The following is a 17,770-nucleotide window of genomic DNA, read 5'->3' as shown; positions in this document are numbered from 1 at the left end:
AAAGGGAAGTCACTCTATTGAATGATTTGCCACGCGATAGTCTCGCGTTTCCACACGGGATTAATCTGGCAGGGAACTTAACAAGTTTACCAAAATATTATCATTTTACACTTACAGTTCCCCCAAAAGATAGAAATCATGATACTGCATAAATAGTAATGGTGAGTAAAACTACAAGGGTTTATTATTTCTTGAATCTTCTGTATTCAAAATTAATCAACATTGCCTGAAGTGATGACACCGTCCGTGACACTTCCACAAAATAATAACTTTAACTTTATACTTTGTCATTTTTTATGTACAGAAGCTTGAAGTTGAGGAAGGAAGGATTCTGAATTTCAATCCGTATACACCAGGCCCTAGCTACCAGACAATATACAATAAAAAATGAACAGGAATGCAATGCCTGTTGAATGTTGATTTTACTTGCTCGCGACTGTGGTCACTGTGGCTAAGTGGGTAAGATGCTGGCTCGCAAACCTGGAGATCGGGTGTTCGATCCCTGCATTGGCTGAGAAAGTTCATCCAGATTTTCCAGCATGGTTCCCCCTTGCCAGTGATGCAGGACGGAGGGCCTGACAAGGACAGCTGTCTAGTCGTTTGGATGGGATGAAAACCGAGGTCCCGTGGAATTCGATATAGAGTAGGCTGTAGTGCCGCTGTCTGGGCAAAAATTTCCTTCATAGCACACTGTATGGCGTATGTCCGGCATATGCCATACAGTGTGCTATGCGGCCTACTCACATATCAAATTCCAACTGTCAAGGGATCTTTTATGTGCACCTCCAGGCTAGTGAGCCAGCGTCTTACCCACTTATCCACTGTGACTCCCCGTCTTCATTAGCACAGTTCGGAGCAAGTAAAATCGAGGATTCAACAGGAATTGATGCATTCCTGCTCATTTTTTATTGTACATTGTATATTTTATAGCTATATATTATTGTGAAAATATGGAATCCTAACATCCCAATATTTTAGACCCAATCAACAATTTTGAAATAAGTTGACAAGGTCGTGTAGGCCTACACTATCCTCTATGAGCGCCATTTAAAGATGCATTGTGTAAGATTTAGATAAAGAGCTGGCCTTTCTTGCTATACCGGTGTTATTACTAGTACCAAAATAGATAATTCAAAAATAACATATTAAAAATTTCATTCAAATTAGACCTACTTAATTCAGAGCAATATTATCACAATTTGAAGTTTTGAATTTTTATTATCATAGCAACATCACTTGTTAATCAAGACTCAACTCAGCCTCACTTCTCCATTTTTAACTTAAATCATTAAATGGGGATCATATTTTAATCTGTTTACATCTGCATTCTGCACCATCTGATGGTCTAGAGTGTTGATTAAAGACTTGTTATGTTAATAAATGTCTGAATAATAATTTATTTATAATTTGAAGCCAAAATAAAATCCTGTGATTTGCAATTGGGAGATAATTACCAGTCTGGTGTGTGTGTGATAAAAAATTTCTAGTACATTTCTCGTAAAGTTTTCTCTTCTTCGGAGCAAGTACTGAAGTCAGCTGACATCCAAACTTCTTTTTGATAGATAGATTATTATGTTGATTTACATGTACCAAATAAAACCTTTGGCAGAAATAATGTTGAAGACTATAGTGCATGTTAGCTACATGTAGAGTGATGTTTTCTTAAGGTAATGATCGAATGCTGTTATTTGAAACAATGCCAGAATTAAAGATACATTATGGGAGATTAGATAAAGAGCTGGCAGTTCTCACTATAATAGTTAAAAACTAGATAATGTAAAGGGAATTTGCTGAAAATTTCAGTCAATTTGATCTACTCTGAACCGAGATTTTATCGATTGAACTTTCGGCCTAGCCGCGAACATCATTACTAAAGTTGGTACGATAAAAAATATAGTCTTGATTATCCATTTCATGATTAAATCATGAATGGAAGTCGAACATCAAATCGGAACCTAATCCAATAAATATCGCAGGCTAGTGATGACATCGAGAGTTGATTATTGTCTGGATAAGTTAATTAATGTCTAATTAATATTTTAGATAACATTTCAGGCCTAAAAAAGACCTGCAATAGGCAGATTTAGCTCTTGCATAATGTATGTTTAAGTTAGTCACAGAGCACATAATAAATGTTAATGCAGTGAGTCAGTATGTTACAGTTGAAATTGAAAAGCTATCAATGGGATTTTTTTGATTTTTTTACAGATATTATGTTTAATTTAATATTGCTTAATGCCTTTCAAACTCTAAAAAGTTGGAGAAGACATCTCCACCGTAGGCAGTTTGGAATTATTCCCTATTAACAGGGCCTATAGTTTCTAACACTCAGCCAACATTTGTCCCAAATTATTGAGAGGATCTGAATAACATGATAATACTATAAGCTGAAGCTTACACAGTTCAATCCACAGGGACTGTGATCTATAATCTCTGTCAGTCCACTCTCCAGTTCAAGCATTACCGTGTCAATAAACAAAGTGGCCGGGGATACTGTACTTTTCTCAGCATCTTTAGATTGTTTTGTGTGCATTTTTGATTCAAAGTGTTGATATCTTGTAGGCCTACAATGTTTCTGGAACCCTATGAGATATAAATGACAATAATAGTTTGCAAAATACAGATCGGTTATTGGCATTTTTTTTTTATTTTAGTAGGCATTCATAGAGTCCAATTAAAATTTACGGATTATTGCTCTTGATTACTTTAGTCTATTGTAAAATGCTCTCGTTTTAAAAGAATTATAAAAAACATTAGGTAGTTAAGAAAGTTGTCATTGAGATGAAAAACCAAAAAAACCTGGTAATTATTTTCTCCGAAAATTAAGGCATCAAGCAAGGAGTTAGTATACTCTGTGTTATTGATGTGCTTTGGTGCAGCAAAGTAGAGTGTTAAACTCACCTCATTTTATCATACATACATTCATGTACATCTAGGTTGAGTTAAAAAAAAAAAAGATTTAAACCTAACCATTTATATTGATACATTGTGTGTACCACGATCAAATTTCCTGCTTTCATAAGATATGTTTTATCATGAAGTTTGTTTAGGCTCTGTGTCATCACCAAAACTCATATGAATTAGATTATTTATGTAAAGACTAGAGGATTTTATTTGGGTACAGTTTTATGAAGATTGAATCTTAGTCTCATTTTGGTTTTAATTTATTTGTACATCTCAGTATAATATGCAGATTTACATGTAACTACCTACTTTCCTTATATTTTCAGTTGTCAGTGTTCTTTGAAGTCTGGGAACCATGGTGGCTTTGGCCCATATTTTCGAAATTAGATTAGTGCTGGTTAGGCAACATCTTGCCCACTAAGCTCCCTTTATTTTTTTTTTGACACCATACTTTCCCCCTTTCTCCATAATTCACACACATTCTTCATATAGCTCAACTTAAGCTGTCTGCCATTAATTATATATATAAAAAGTCTGCGGCCCTCCTTGTTTGTGACTGCCCCCCCCCCCCTCCAAGGGTAGGATTTTTCATTAGGGGTGGGGTTCAGCCAAACCAAGGTCTCGTTGAGCGTATCGAGGACAGCATATTTGTTGACACTTTCAATCAATTATGTAGTGAAAAAAACACAAGGCAAAGTCGACTAGAAATGACATTCGTTGCATTTAAAGAGTTTGTTACATTCTTTGTTGCAGTTTCATATGTTCACACAATATTTCCAACAAAGAGATGTAAGAAATGAAAAACAGCCAAGTTCAAAGCGGAGCAAACTCAATAATTGTATTTTAGGTCTTTGAAGCTTTATAATTACAAATATACTGTTCATGTTTTTATATAATAAACGATATTATATTTAATATATCTCATGAAATTTTATGTAATTGGCACTCAGTTGTATGTATAGAAATTGCAAAAGCAGTATCTAAACGACCAATTAAATTCCATCGAAACATGAAATAGACACAATTTATGTTATATAATGACATGCCAAGCGGGGTGATGCGAACAACTTTTTTAAAAATGACTAGCAGGATACCCGGCTTCGCTCGGGGGTCATAACTCCGAAACCGGAAGTGGTAGACTAACGCCACCTGGTCTATGTTACTCCCTGGTCCGAGCTACCCCTATACCCCAAATTTCAGACTCGGGGCAGACCTAGTGTAGCCGCCAACCCCGAACAGACCGGCTTCGCTCGGGGGTCATAACTCCGAAACAGGAAGTGGTAGATTAACGCCACCTGGCCTATGTTACTCCCTGGTCCGAGCTACCCCTATACCCCAAATTTCAGACTCGGGGCAGACCTAGTGTAGCCGCCAACCTCGAACAGACAGACTTCGCTCGGGGGTCATAACTCCGAAACCGGAAGTTGTAGACTAACGCCACCTGGCCTATGTTACTCCCCAGTCCGAGCTACCCCTATACCCCAAATTTCAGACTCGGGCCAGATGTAGCCGCCAACCCCGAACAGACAGACTTCGCTCGGGGGTCATAACTCCGAAACCTGAAGTGGTAGACTAACGCCACTTGGCCTATGCTACTCCCCGGTCCGAGCTACCCCTATACCCCAAATTTCAGACTCGGGGCAGACCTAGTGTAGCCGCCAACCCCAAACAGACCGGCTTCGCTCGGGGGTCATAACTCCGAAACCAGAAGTGGTAGACTAACGCCACCTGGCCTATGTTACTCCCCGGTCCGAGCTAACCCTATACCCCAAATTTCAGACTCGGGGTAGACCTAGTGTAGCCGCCAACCCCGAACAGACAGACAGACAGACAAACGACAGTCACAAATATATATATAGATAATTACATTTTCATCTTCCAGGTGACCGGCCTATGTCGGGAGTCTTATTTAAAGGGCCAATCGCAACTATATTTTTGAGAATAAAACTGATTAATTTTGTGTTAAAAGTTAAAAGTCCTTAAAATCCTCTACCTTTGGGCCGAGCAACTAACTCAATATACGTGATACGTTTTCAGACAACTTAAACCAGTCAGTCTTCATCTGGAAATGGAGACCGGTGTCCCAAATAATATTATACTTTTATTTTATAAAAATAACGTGTAAGTGATATATACCTTTCGTTATCAAGTACAGCACATGGGTCATACATGTACATGTACATCTCTGAAGGAACGGCAATAGATTATCAGGTCACCCAACGAAAAAAAAAATTGAATTGAACCCTTAAAAGAGTTACGTATCCGGATAAGCGGTTTTGATGTTGACGTATAAAGGACTCATTATTTTGAACTGAAATTTTGAGACAAGTTAAATACACCATTCTTATATATTTTGGTGCTTAAATTTCATACAAACACTTTTGTTTCTGAGACTCTGTTAAAATCCGGGATGTAAATAGATACATGTATATTGCAAATTTATACAAAATTGACAAATAATGATAAATTTGGATGTTAATCCGACTAATCCGAGAGAATTTTCTATTGTAGTCAAGACAATTACACCTCCGCACCTCCCCGTTGTAAACTCAACTAGGTCGCTTGTGGGAACTGTGACGGATAACAACTACTGAAATTCACTGTTCCATTACTAAAAAATTCTACAATACAAAATATTTCATACTCTAATTTACTTTGTAAACTCAACTACATGTAGGTCATTTCTGGGAATGTGATGGATAATAACTACTGAAATTCACTAAAAATTTCTACAATACCAAAAATTTCATACTCTAATTATCCCTTTAGAGAGAGAAATGGGGTTGGGGTCTTTAGCAGTGGGAGGAAACCGGAGGACCTGGAGAAAATCCACGAGGTTGGACAGGCGATGATCCCTTTGAACCTCAAGTTGGGAAACACGGTTCTCAAACACAATGTCAACTTCTGTAATCTACTTCCGGTAACTAGTCCCTTTCGTCAATGATAAACAAAAAATCTTTAATCAATGATTATACAAAATCAGTGATTTAAATGGTTGATTTACAATCAAATTTTGGAACTTAATTTTAATTGTTGACGAAGAGAAATTCTAGTCTAAGAGTAAGATTAGCTAATCTGACTTTTGAGAATGCCAAACTTTGTCAACTAAGTACTAATCTTAGCTAGTTACCGATTAGACCTATTAACACAGATTATATTAGACACTATTCGAAAAAGTGGGCCTTGATTAAGATGTTAGCTTGCTTACCTTGAGGTCCCTGCATTGGCCCAAAAAGTCAATCAGAATTTTCCGGCGTGTCAGTGGTGCAGGACAGAGGGTCTGGAAAGAGACAATCCATATGTAGTCGTTCGTTCGGATGCCAGGTCCCATGTACACATTGACGTACACGTAAAAAAGATCCCTTGGGATTTAGAATTCGATATAAATGTAGGATGTGGCGTCGTTATCCGGGCAAAATTCCCCCCATAGCACACTGTGTGGCATATGCCCATCTTCATTAGCCCACTAAGAGCAGAACAGTAGGGCTCTAAACCCCATTTCATTTCATTTATCTTTGAACTCTGATGTGATTAAACAATTTTTTCCCAAAATTACCACTTAAACATGCATTATGCAAGAGCTAAATCTGCCTATTCCAAGTCTTTCTTTAGGCCTGCAATGTTATCTAAATTATTAATTAGACATTAACTAACTTATTCAGATCATAATCAACTCTTGATGCCATCGTTAGCATGCGATATTTAGTGGATTTAAATACATTTTGTGATGGATAATTTAAAATTTAATGTCAAAATGGATAATCGAAACTTGATTTATTACCGCACCAAAGTTAGTTATGATGTTTGAGGCTAACCTAATATTGAATCACTAATATCTCAGTTTAGAGTGAAATTTTCAACATACATGTATATTCAGTTTCCATTTTATATTTTTTTAACTACCGTATTATAGCAAGAACTGTCAGCTCTTTAACTAATCTTACTTAATGCCCCTTAGAGTTTTAGCATTTCTTTTGTCTTCATTGACTAAGTACATTATTTAGTTGTTTGGATGGGCTGAAAACCAGGGGTATAACGTAAAAGAACTCCTGACAGTTCAGTTCAAAAAAGAGTAGGTTGTAGAACTGCTGGCAAAGTAGTGTGTAGTCATTCGGATGGGCAGAAAAACAGAGGTCATGTGTACACATTGGCTTTCACTAAAAAGTAGTCTACTGCAAAAAAACCTGTAGTGTATGTATAGTATTGTATACCTATATGTACACATGTACAAGTATGTGAGCAGTAATTATATTGACCGTACGTTTCCTCACTGTCTACCATTATAAAGCTTATTAAAAATCTGTTTCTCTATACATACATTGAGTAGGCTACAGATTCATTATATTGTAGATGACTGGGTGTTACAGACTAAGTGTTGATGTATTGATTTTTGTTCTTATAACATGGCTATTTACTGATTCAGGTGCAGGTGAAAGAGAATGGTAGTTGTTCACATTTTATATGGAGCCATTTAAATTGACTCTACAGCAAGTCACATTTAAAGAGGGTGAAGAAAATCCTAATCAACTATTCGATTCGTTTGATGCTGTTATAAACTGTAACTACGACTCAAAGAGATCTGATGAAAAAGAACCTGCAACTAACATCTATAGAAATGATTATCAGAATGTTAAATATACAACTTGTAGTCTAGGTAAGCTTAAGGCATTTAGTTTAAATTGAATCTTTTTATTAAGTGTTAAAGGGGAAGTACAGGCAACAACTTATACTTTAGTTGTATTCTATATCTTCTTACTGTACACTGACCAAGAAAACTCCCATTAAACATACATTATGCAAGAGCTAAATCTGCCTATTGCAGGTCTTTCTTTAGACCTGATATGTTATATAAACTATTAATTAGACATTTATTAACATGAAAAGACCTTAATCAACTCTCGCTGATATCTTTGAACCCAATCTGCTGCTCAACACCCATTGATGATTAAATGCAAAAATGGATAATCGAGACTGTGTTCTTTATCGTACCAACTTTAGTAATGATGATCGAGGCTAGGCCTGAAATTCAATTGTTAATATCTCGGTTCAGGGTGGAGCAATTTGACTGAAATTTTCAGCATATTCCCTTTACATTATCTATTTTTCAACTGTTATAGTGAGAACTGCCAGCTCTTTATCTAATCTTCCATAATGCCCTTTAATTTGCAAGAAATATTAACTTCCCTTTTGGTAAACAGACATAGAATACAGTATAAACTGTGACTTTAAAGATCTAAATCTGCCTATTGCAGATTTTCTTTTGGCTATAAATGTTAATTATTATTTAGACTTTTATTAACATGACAAAACTATAATCAACTATCTAGACCATCGTATGGCCGAGATTTAAATGGATTAGAACACTCACAAGTTTTTAAAATTTAAAGATTAAATGGATACAGTTGGCATGTATAAAACATGGTTATCCAGGCATCTACACATTAAGGAATTTAGGAACTTATTGTAAACTGCACATGATAACCTGTGTTATTGACTATAAAGTATAATAATAGCTTTGGATTGACTTTGACGTGAAATTATTACGACTAAGTGTACTACTGTTCTCATCTATATTGTTTTGCTTTTTTTTGTTGCAGATTTTACTACCCAGGCTGTAGGTATTCAGGTTCCTAGTAGAAGTGGAGTAGTAAAAACATCTAGAACAGATTGGTATAATTATACTGGTGCATCACCCAGTACATCACTTGATGATTTTGTTATAAATGCTGATGTTAATTTTACATCACAAGCAAAACATGAACCAATTGTAACTGATATCTCTACAATAGCAAAGGTAATGTATACGACCGGTACATGTAATAGTAGAGGTATATTACTAATATTAGACAATGTAGAAACTGTACAACAAGACCAAACAAACATTTTTAAATGTAATAAAACTGAACTGCAAGACACATACAGAACAATCCATATACAATGTAGTAATTTTGTTACTTTAATTTGTTGTCCAGTATGGTTAATATTTACATCTTGTATTACAGATATCATCTAATTCATTAGCTGCCAACCAGCATATACCTTTTACCAAAAAGAAAAGAAAAATCAGAACATTTCTAACAACATCCCTGAAAACAACCATGCCAACTGAAATGGAAACTAATACTGATCAACAAGGACTTGTACATACACCTGTACTTGATTCTTCTTTTGACACGGTAGCTGAAGCTCTACATTTACAGAGAACTGTTATTGGTAGGTTCTTTTATTTTGGTTAATACATGGGTTGGATTGTCAGGTGCAAGGGTTCTGTCATACTTAAATCAGAAACTTGGAAGATTCTTGCAAATTCTTTGAAATGCAGCAAAATTCACTGCCACTTATTAGACATTTGATCATGCCAAGATTCTGTACATAAACTCTGAAATATTTCAATAAATCTTGTAGCTCAGTTTTCCATAAAATATTTTTTGTAATCAAAGGATTCTTGCAGACTTTTTTCCAAAAAATCTAATTAATATTATTTGTTATAGGTAATAGTAACATCACTCCAGCTCCTCCTGATGTAGTAGCACAGATTGTAGCGGAGGCAGAGAGAAAATTACGTCTAGAATCCGAAAGTAATGGCAGTGTGTCATCATTATCAGAAACATCTAGTCTACATTCTGAACAGGTTTGTTTTAATTATTATCCGTAATGAAATGAAGTGGGGTTTAACTTCTTATTTTTCTGGACCGTGCTATAAAGTTTATTTAGCCTGGATAGCGGTTTCTTTTACGTGCACGCCAATATGTACACAGAACCTTTTTTTATCCAGTCGACTAAACTCCCTCCTTGCACCACTATTAAGGGGGAAACTTGAGGACCTTTCTTGGCCAACATTAGGATCGAACACCGGACCTCCTTTTTTGTGAACCAGTGCTTAACTGACTGGACCACTGCGGTTTATTATCTGTAATGAAAATATCAATAATCTCTATATAAAGTGCATAATTTGTAAACATATTATATTGTTGAATCCCTAATGCCCTGCAAAGACTTAAAGATGCATTACTACTTTTACCAAAAAAATAGGTTTAATTAAGTTTGAATAATATCAAATTCAAAATGGCCTTAGACACATCTATGAAATATACAAGCATTGATAATCAATACAAATTTTACATCTTTCATATTTGTGTCATATTTTTTAAACAATCTAATCAGAGCATTCCAGTTGATGTGTCAAATCTATACCAGTTTTTTTTTTTTTTTACCAAGTGGTGAAACTGTCCAGTTTCCTCATTAATTTTTGTTATGAAAACAATCAGTGCTGGCACGATATATCATTAAATGGATGTATCACGATTCACCTTGTCCTGAATCATGTATTGAATCGCAAGATGCTGAATCGATTATTTATTCACAATTCTTTTTTATGTTTTTTGTCACTCTAGTAAATAACCTGTCACTCTTAATTATCCACACCACACATTAGCCATAGGTACACAAACACTCTTAAATTGTTTTGGTCCTTACTTTGATCCACATCAATATCGTGATATAAAACAGTTTTATTTCTATGACATATGCAGGACTAAAAATGTCAATTATTCATTTATCCTGTTGTTTTCTTGGTAAAAATTGACCTAGTTATGAATCGTGATGCAAATCGTATCGTAGCCCCTGAAACGTAATGCATATCGTATCTTGACTGCAGTGGCACTAAAAACAGTGCACAAATGGTTACCGGTAAACAAATTTAGTAAGTGTATGATGGAATTGTATTCCCTGACAAAAATGATCTGAATTATTTAAAGCTAGACTAAAAGTCAAATATAAACTATTCAAAAAAAGTAGGGGATATTTGATTTTGGGGGCATAATACTAAAATATGCAAATGACTACGAAAAAAGTCACTATAGAACCTAACAGAAGAAACATTTCCAGTTACATGTGACGCCCAAACGCACCAATAGCTACCGCATGGAATGCAGGTGATGCTTGGGATCATCATGGGGGTCCAACCCAAGATTTGCACGACTCTGACTTTGAATGTTACAGTCATTGTGGCATTGAATTCCAGGGTGGAAACATCAGTTTAATTGTTTTAGTGACCAGAAAACAAATTTTGATATGCGTCGGCTTACCCAAAATGAAAGGTTACGTGCCCTTGGCATGCTACAGATCGGCACAACACAGGCGGTTGTGGCGCAGACGATGAATGTTTCTCAGTCTGTCATAAGCAGGCTATGGTCCAGATACCGTGATACACAATCTGTACAGGACAGACCACGCTCAGGTCGACCAAGGGCGACAACTCAAGCCCAGGATCGATTTATCCGTACCTTGGCCTTGAGAAATCGTGTCATCACAGCAAATCAGATCAGCGCTCGTCTTCAAACAGACACTGGTGTGAGAGTGAGTGGCCAGACGATTCGGAATCGACTGCATAGGGGTCACCTTCGCGCCCGACGTCCTCGCGTGATCCCTTGTTTGAGAGATCATCACATTCAGGCAAGACGTCGTTGGTGTAGGGATCGTCAACACTGGGATAATCGACGCTGGAGCAATGTGATGTTTTCAGATGAGTCAAGGTTCACTGTTGATTTTTGGGACAGACGTAGGAGGGTGTGGCGTCGTCGAAACGAGCGCTTCCAAGACGTTAACGTCATCAGACATGATCGATTTGGGGGTGGTTCTGTTATGGTGTGGGGAGGCATCACTGTTGCTGGAAGAACGGCTTTACATGTTGTTGCAGGGCGTGTTACAGGCCAGTACTACCGGGACAACATCTTGGCAGTCCATGTTGTGCCGTTCACACGACGTCATGGCCGCCGTTTCATCTTCCAGGATGACAACGCAAGATGTCACAGGGCCAGGATCGTTAGAGGTTACCTCCAACAACAGAACATCACCACATTACCTTGGCCAGCACTGAGTCCCGACCTCTCCCCCATCGAGCATGTCTGGGACATGCTTGGACAGAGGTTACGTCAACGTCAACAACGTCCTGCCAATGTCCAAGAACTTGCTGCTGCGTTGCAACAGGAATGGGACAATCTGGACCAAAATGACCTTAGACGTCTCATTAGGAGTATGCCACGTCAAATCAATGCTTGTTTGGCAAACAGAGGAGGATTTACCCGTTACTGACTTGGTTGTGATGCTGTGGTAACTTTGCTGTTTGACCCCGGGTATCATTTTACCCTTATAATGGTCAGTCTGTGCCTTACTTAGTCTAACGATCATTTGGAATAAATCGATGAATGTGAACTTCATTTCATTTTGTCATTTGTTTCTTCGTCAGTTTCATTAGGTGACTTTAATAACACTTAAAAATCAAATATCCCCTACTTTTTTTGAATAGTATATAAAGATTAAAGATTAGTTCAAGACAAGAACTAAATTTGCCTATTGTGTGTCTTTCTTTAGGCCTTAAATGTTATATAAATTATTAATTATTAACATGACAAGACCATAATCAATCGGATGCTCTATATTTTAACTAGATTAGAACATTTCGGCTATTAATGATTTATTTTAAAAATGGAAAAGCAAGGCTAAGCCTTGAATATACCAGTACCGTGATTACAATAATGAACAATCAATGCATACATCTTGTCAAAAATACAAAAAGTGATTACTTGGCTCAGAATAAAGTAATTTGAATGAAGTTTTCAATGTATTCATTTTGTATTATCTATTTTTGAACTATTATAGCGCAATCCACAACAATAAGAACAATAAGGTAATGTATTATTATTAATTATTATTTGTTTGTTGTATTTCAGATGATGTCACCAAACACTGACAGTGGAACACCTAAACAACCAGATCAGCCACCATTTTTTCCCAGCGGGGCCATTTCTAAAAATCCTCCAAGGCTTGAAATTGATACCAGTTCTGTGGACTTAGATAAGTCTTATGACAGCATCTCACCAAGGGAGTTAATCCGCATACCAGCACATGATTTGTCAGTAACCAAAGAGAAGTCTGGAAGTAAAGAGAAAACCGAAAAAGAAAAACAAAATGTCAAACCTAAAGATTCTTCTGGGGGACAAATCAATAAAAATATTCATGATAAGATTACAAAGAAAAAATCAAGAGAGAAACTGGTTGAGCAATATCAAGTCACAGACACCCAGACATTTCTTCAGTCCCTTCCACCAGTGAAAAATGTTGATCTCGCAGAATTCCAGTCCCCTGAAAAAATCAGTGATGACATTGTACAGAATGCACCACAGAGAGAGGATTCAGGAATAGGACTGGATAAACCTTATACCTCAACCCCAAATGGGAAAGAATCATCTAAAACAGAATTTGTTCTCCCACCGTTAGGGCCACTTTTTACCAATATTCCAAAACCCTCTTTTACTTTCACTAAAATGCCAAGACCAGCACCTCATATTTCTACAGATGAAAACAGTAAGGTTATTCGAAATCAGTTAGATACTGTTTTACGTGATAAAGCAAGGCTTGAAGGTCAGCTTGAAGTTCTCACACAGGAATCCAACACAAACCTGCAGGAAAGAGCAGAACTTCAAGCACAATTAGCATCCCTGAAACTCAAACTGTTGTCCAAGATCAAACCTGAAAACGATGATAAAAAAGCAGCTTTGAAGGCAGATTTGGAGATGTTAAGACAGTCTAGACAACAACTAGAAGATTCCATGGCAGAAACTCAAAGACAATTAGATGAAAAAGCACAAGAATCAAAAATTTTACAAACAGAACTACAGGTCACTCAAGATGCTATGGATAAGCTTCATATAAGAATGAAAGAATTACGAGACACCTTGTCTGCCAAGGAAATGACAATACAAGCTTTAAAAAATAAGATTGCTGAACTTTATGTTGAGGTGCAGAATACTCTACAGGCAAAATCTGAAGCTGATGCTGATGCTGAAATTTCAAAAAGTGATCTCACTGCACTGATTAATGCAAAAGAATGGTACCAGCAACAATTGCAACTAGCTCATGAGGTTAGGTGTAGCTTGCAAAAAGAACTGACAATAATACAAGCACAAAGTGTTTCACAGTGTTCGATAGTTGAAAGGTTAAAAATGGACAACACAAAACTCAGACAGCAATTAACTGAATCTCAACAAAGAGCTTTAAAAGAAAAGGAATTGTTAGCAAAGCATTTAGAAGCGATTCAAACTGACATGATGGACAGGGAAGCAGCTTTTAGAGAAATGCAAGGAGAAAAGAATCTGATTGAAGACTCATTTAATTCACAATGTAAAACTGTGGAAGATGAACACAGTCGATTAGCCTATTTGATGCAAGCTACTGTTGACCTAGAATCTCAATTAGAAAGAGCCCAAGGAGATGCAAAGAAAAAACAAATACACATCTTAAATCTTGAAAATAAACAGATTGATTTGGAGAAAAAGTTAACCCTGTCCCAAGAAAAGATAAATGAAAAAGATGGTCTTGTTGAGGAACTAAACCAAAAGATGATTGAAGTGGAAACCCAATTAAAAGCTTTTCAAAATGGTATATTTGCAAAAGATACAGAGATTTTGAAATTAAAGGAAGAGAAGGCAACAGCAGAAATAGCACTAAATGGAGCTTTGAAAGAAAAGGCAGCAGTTGATAATGCTCTTGATGTTCTGAAGTCAAACTTGGGAAAAGTTCAGACAAGCTTTAAACAAATGAGACAAGATCTAAGTAAAAAGGTTAATGAATTGGAGACTGTGAAAACAGAGAAGAATGAATATCATGTTGAACTAGAAAAAGCAAAAAAGGAATTAGAGATTAAAAGAAGGAGCTATGATACAATCCATCAAGACTATGATGTTAAAGCATCGGCGTTAAATGAAATCCAAGTCCAAAAGTCCATGTTGGAATCACAGATACAAGAATTGAAGAAGCAAATATCAGATATTGTAGAAACTGGGGAGAGAAGAAGTGCTGATCAGAAAGCTAAAGAAGTTCAGTTGCAGGAAGAGTTACAGGAAACTAAATCAAGGCTGGTGGTGGTGCAACAACAGTTACAAGAGGAACTCAACAGAAAAGAGGACGCTCACCTTGTGCAGCACATTGATACCAAAAGCGTTCAAGAAGAAGCTTTGATCACCTCTAATGATATGCAAGATAAAGAAGTCCAAGTAGCTGAAGAAAAGCCTCAAAACGCAGCAAATATAGAAGTCTTAGCACAAGAACAGCAAACAGATCTGACCCATACACGTGTGACTGAAATGGAAGAGGCTACAACAAATACTAATGTTCAAGAAATATCTGTGAACACTGTAAAAATTGAACAGAAAGATGTTGATATGCAAACCGTAGATGTAAGGGAGTCAAAACCAGATCAGATTGAATCATCTGTTAATACAGAGACTGTTCAACTTGTAGACAGTAAAATTCAAACAACAAATGAACCTAATGTAGTGTGTGAGGATGTGTCTGTAAATACTGATTTGTTGCAGCAAAAACATATCCAGAGTCAAACCACAGAATTAGAAAAATGTCCGTCTGTGGATTGTTCAGTACAAGCAACTGTTGAAATGTCTGTATCTGAAGTAAATGGTGCAGAGAATAATTTGTTGACGGAAACATTTACACAAACAATTGAAAGCACATATTCAGATTTTGAACCTAAGCCAACTCTGGAACATGTATCTGTTAACACTGAAGCACCAGAACTAAAAGACATCCAAAGTCAGACTACAGAAGTTAAAAAACAACTATCTGTAGATTCTTCTGTGCAAACATCCATTGAAGCAACTTCTTCCAGTAGTGATACCTTAGAAAAGCCACCAGCAACTGAGGCCTTTACACAGACCCTTGAAGAAACCAAGAAAGAAGAAACAGTCGTTGAAGATGTATCAGTTAATACTGAGATGATAAAACAAATAGATAATCAAAGTCAAACTACACACATACATGTAGAAAAACAAGCTTCAGTAGAATCCTCAGTACAGACTTCAGTGACTGGTAGTGATGGTGTTATCGAGCTATCTTCCTGTGAGTTTTCTACCCAATCTACTGATGAATCTGCTGGTGATTTAAAAATACCAAAGATAATTTCAACAGACACATCGATGAACACTGACAAAATGGAACAAAAAGATATCTACAGTCAAACAATCGTGGTTGAATCTGCTGACTCCTCAATTCAAACATCAAATGAAACTGCTGCTTCTGAATTAGATGTTATTAAAAGACATCCAAACACTGAAACTGCTACACAAACCGTACAAATTCAAGTAGAGCCACAAACCAAAATCATTTGTGAAGATGCATCCATCAATACAGAAAGATTGGTCCAGACAGATATGGAGAGCCAAACTTCAACTATACAAAAATGTTTGACTGTGGAAGCATCTGCACAAACATTTGTTTCAAATGCAGATAGTGCTACCACTGAAAAGCAACAGTCAACTGAGTCTTTCACCCAAACTAGCATTGAGAATAAGCCTGATGTCAAAACAGTTTCCCAAAAGACACAAGAAACAGCAACTTTTATAGATACAACTGAAGCTGCAAACCAGACTGATATTCCTGATGTTGTCATGGATGTGCAGTTAAAAGATTCTTCAGTTACTGAATTATCTGATAAAACTGATGGTGGCTCTATTTACAATCAACTTTCTAGTCAGCTACCAAAGGTTGATCAAAGAACTAGTTCTTTATCTGTACAGCAGAGTACAGTGGATCTTACTGTGGAGCAAAGACTTCAGGGTGTCAATGAGCAGAAAACTTTTATTATTGAAGGTGTTTCTAATGATAAATATGAAGAACTTTTGACTCAAAATGCTAATCTAAACTCAAAAATGGTGAATCTTGAAGATAACCTGGCATTCCATCGTACAGAAGCTAAGGAGATCATTTCTAAACTTAATGATAATCTTTTAGCAGTTCAGAATGAACTTACTGACCGTCAGACAACTTTTAATGAAAATGTTGAAGCTTTAAGTACAAAATTACACGAAACTTTGGCTGAGAAACAACAACTTGAAAGAGAACTTGTGGAGACACAGGAGAAATATAAACAAAGTACAACAGAAAACCAACAAAAGTTCAGAAATCAAATTCTGGTCAGTATTATTTATTAGATAATATAATCTATATGCATAATTTTTGTTTTTGCATAATGTTTGAACTGAACAAAAACTAAGAAAACCCAAAAGTATTGTTGATTTCTCCATTGAAAAAGTATTTATAAAAATTGTTTGGGAAGTTTACTCGTAGGTTGCAAAAGTCAGTGATATAGATACTGTGGATATTTTATGTTAGGATGTCTATTTGCTTGATAGTATTGTATAAACACAATACTGTAATTGGTCTAAATCACCCATTTATTAATAGAAGGGCCAATATGGTCAAATTGTAGGGTACTTGCCTCTCAACTAGAATGTCCTGGGTTTGGATCCTGGCACGGCCCCGGTTCTCATGTGTCAATGGTGGTGCATGCGGGCTGACAAGAAAAGTGGGTCTAGTTGTTCAGATGGGATGAAATACAGTAGTTAAACTGTGTATACATTAGCGAGCACATAAAAGAACCCTTGACAGTTGAAATTTAATGAAAAGTAGACAAAAAAACTGCTGTCCAGGCATAATTTCCATAACTCACACGGGGGATCACGTGACTAAGTGGGTAAGACACTGGCTCGCTAGCCTGGAGGTCGGGTGTTCGATCCCTTCTTTGGCCGAGAAAGTTCATCCAGATTTTCCGGCGTGATTCTCCCTTGTCAGTGATGCAGGACAGAGGGCCTGACAAGAACGGCTGTCTAGTCCTTAGGATGAGACAAAAAACGAGGTCTCGTGTATACATTGAAATGCACGTAAAAGATCCCTTGGCAGTTGGAATTCGATATAAGAGTAGACGATAGCACACTGTATGGCGTATGCCCGTCTTCATTAGCCCAGCATAGGAGCAGAACAGTAGGACGTTAAACCCCATTTCATTTCATTTCAT

General features: G+C 36.7%; 1 protein-coding gene across 1 annotated transcript in view; it reads left to right on the top strand.

Annotated features, from left to right (window-relative positions):
- Positions 1–32: 32 nt before the first annotated feature.
- The window catches only part of LOC126824760 (golgin subfamily A member 3), a 35,181-nt gene continuing 17,443 nt past the window's right edge, over positions 33–17,770 (top strand). The window contains exons 1-6 of the mRNA XM_056101614.1: positions 33–161; positions 7,328–7,558; positions 8,502–8,698; positions 8,907–9,117; positions 9,396–9,535; positions 12,636–16,889. Coding sequence (XP_055957589.1) covers positions 7,366–7,558; positions 8,502–8,698; positions 8,907–9,117; positions 9,396–9,535; positions 12,636–16,889 — 4,995 coding nt within the window. The 5' untranslated portion in view covers positions 33–161; positions 7,328–7,365. The remainder of the gene's footprint in view (positions 162–7,327; positions 7,559–8,501; positions 8,699–8,906; positions 9,118–9,395; positions 9,536–12,635; positions 16,890–17,770) is intronic.

The sequence above is a fragment of the Patella vulgata genome, chromosome 6 (genome assembly GCF_932274485.2).
Source record: "Patella vulgata chromosome 6, xgPatVulg1.2, whole genome shotgun sequence".
In the NCBI taxonomy this organism is placed as follows: domain Eukaryota; kingdom Metazoa; phylum Mollusca; class Gastropoda; family Patellidae; genus Patella; species Patella vulgata.
This window is presented reverse-complemented; position numbering and strand designations above follow the sequence as displayed.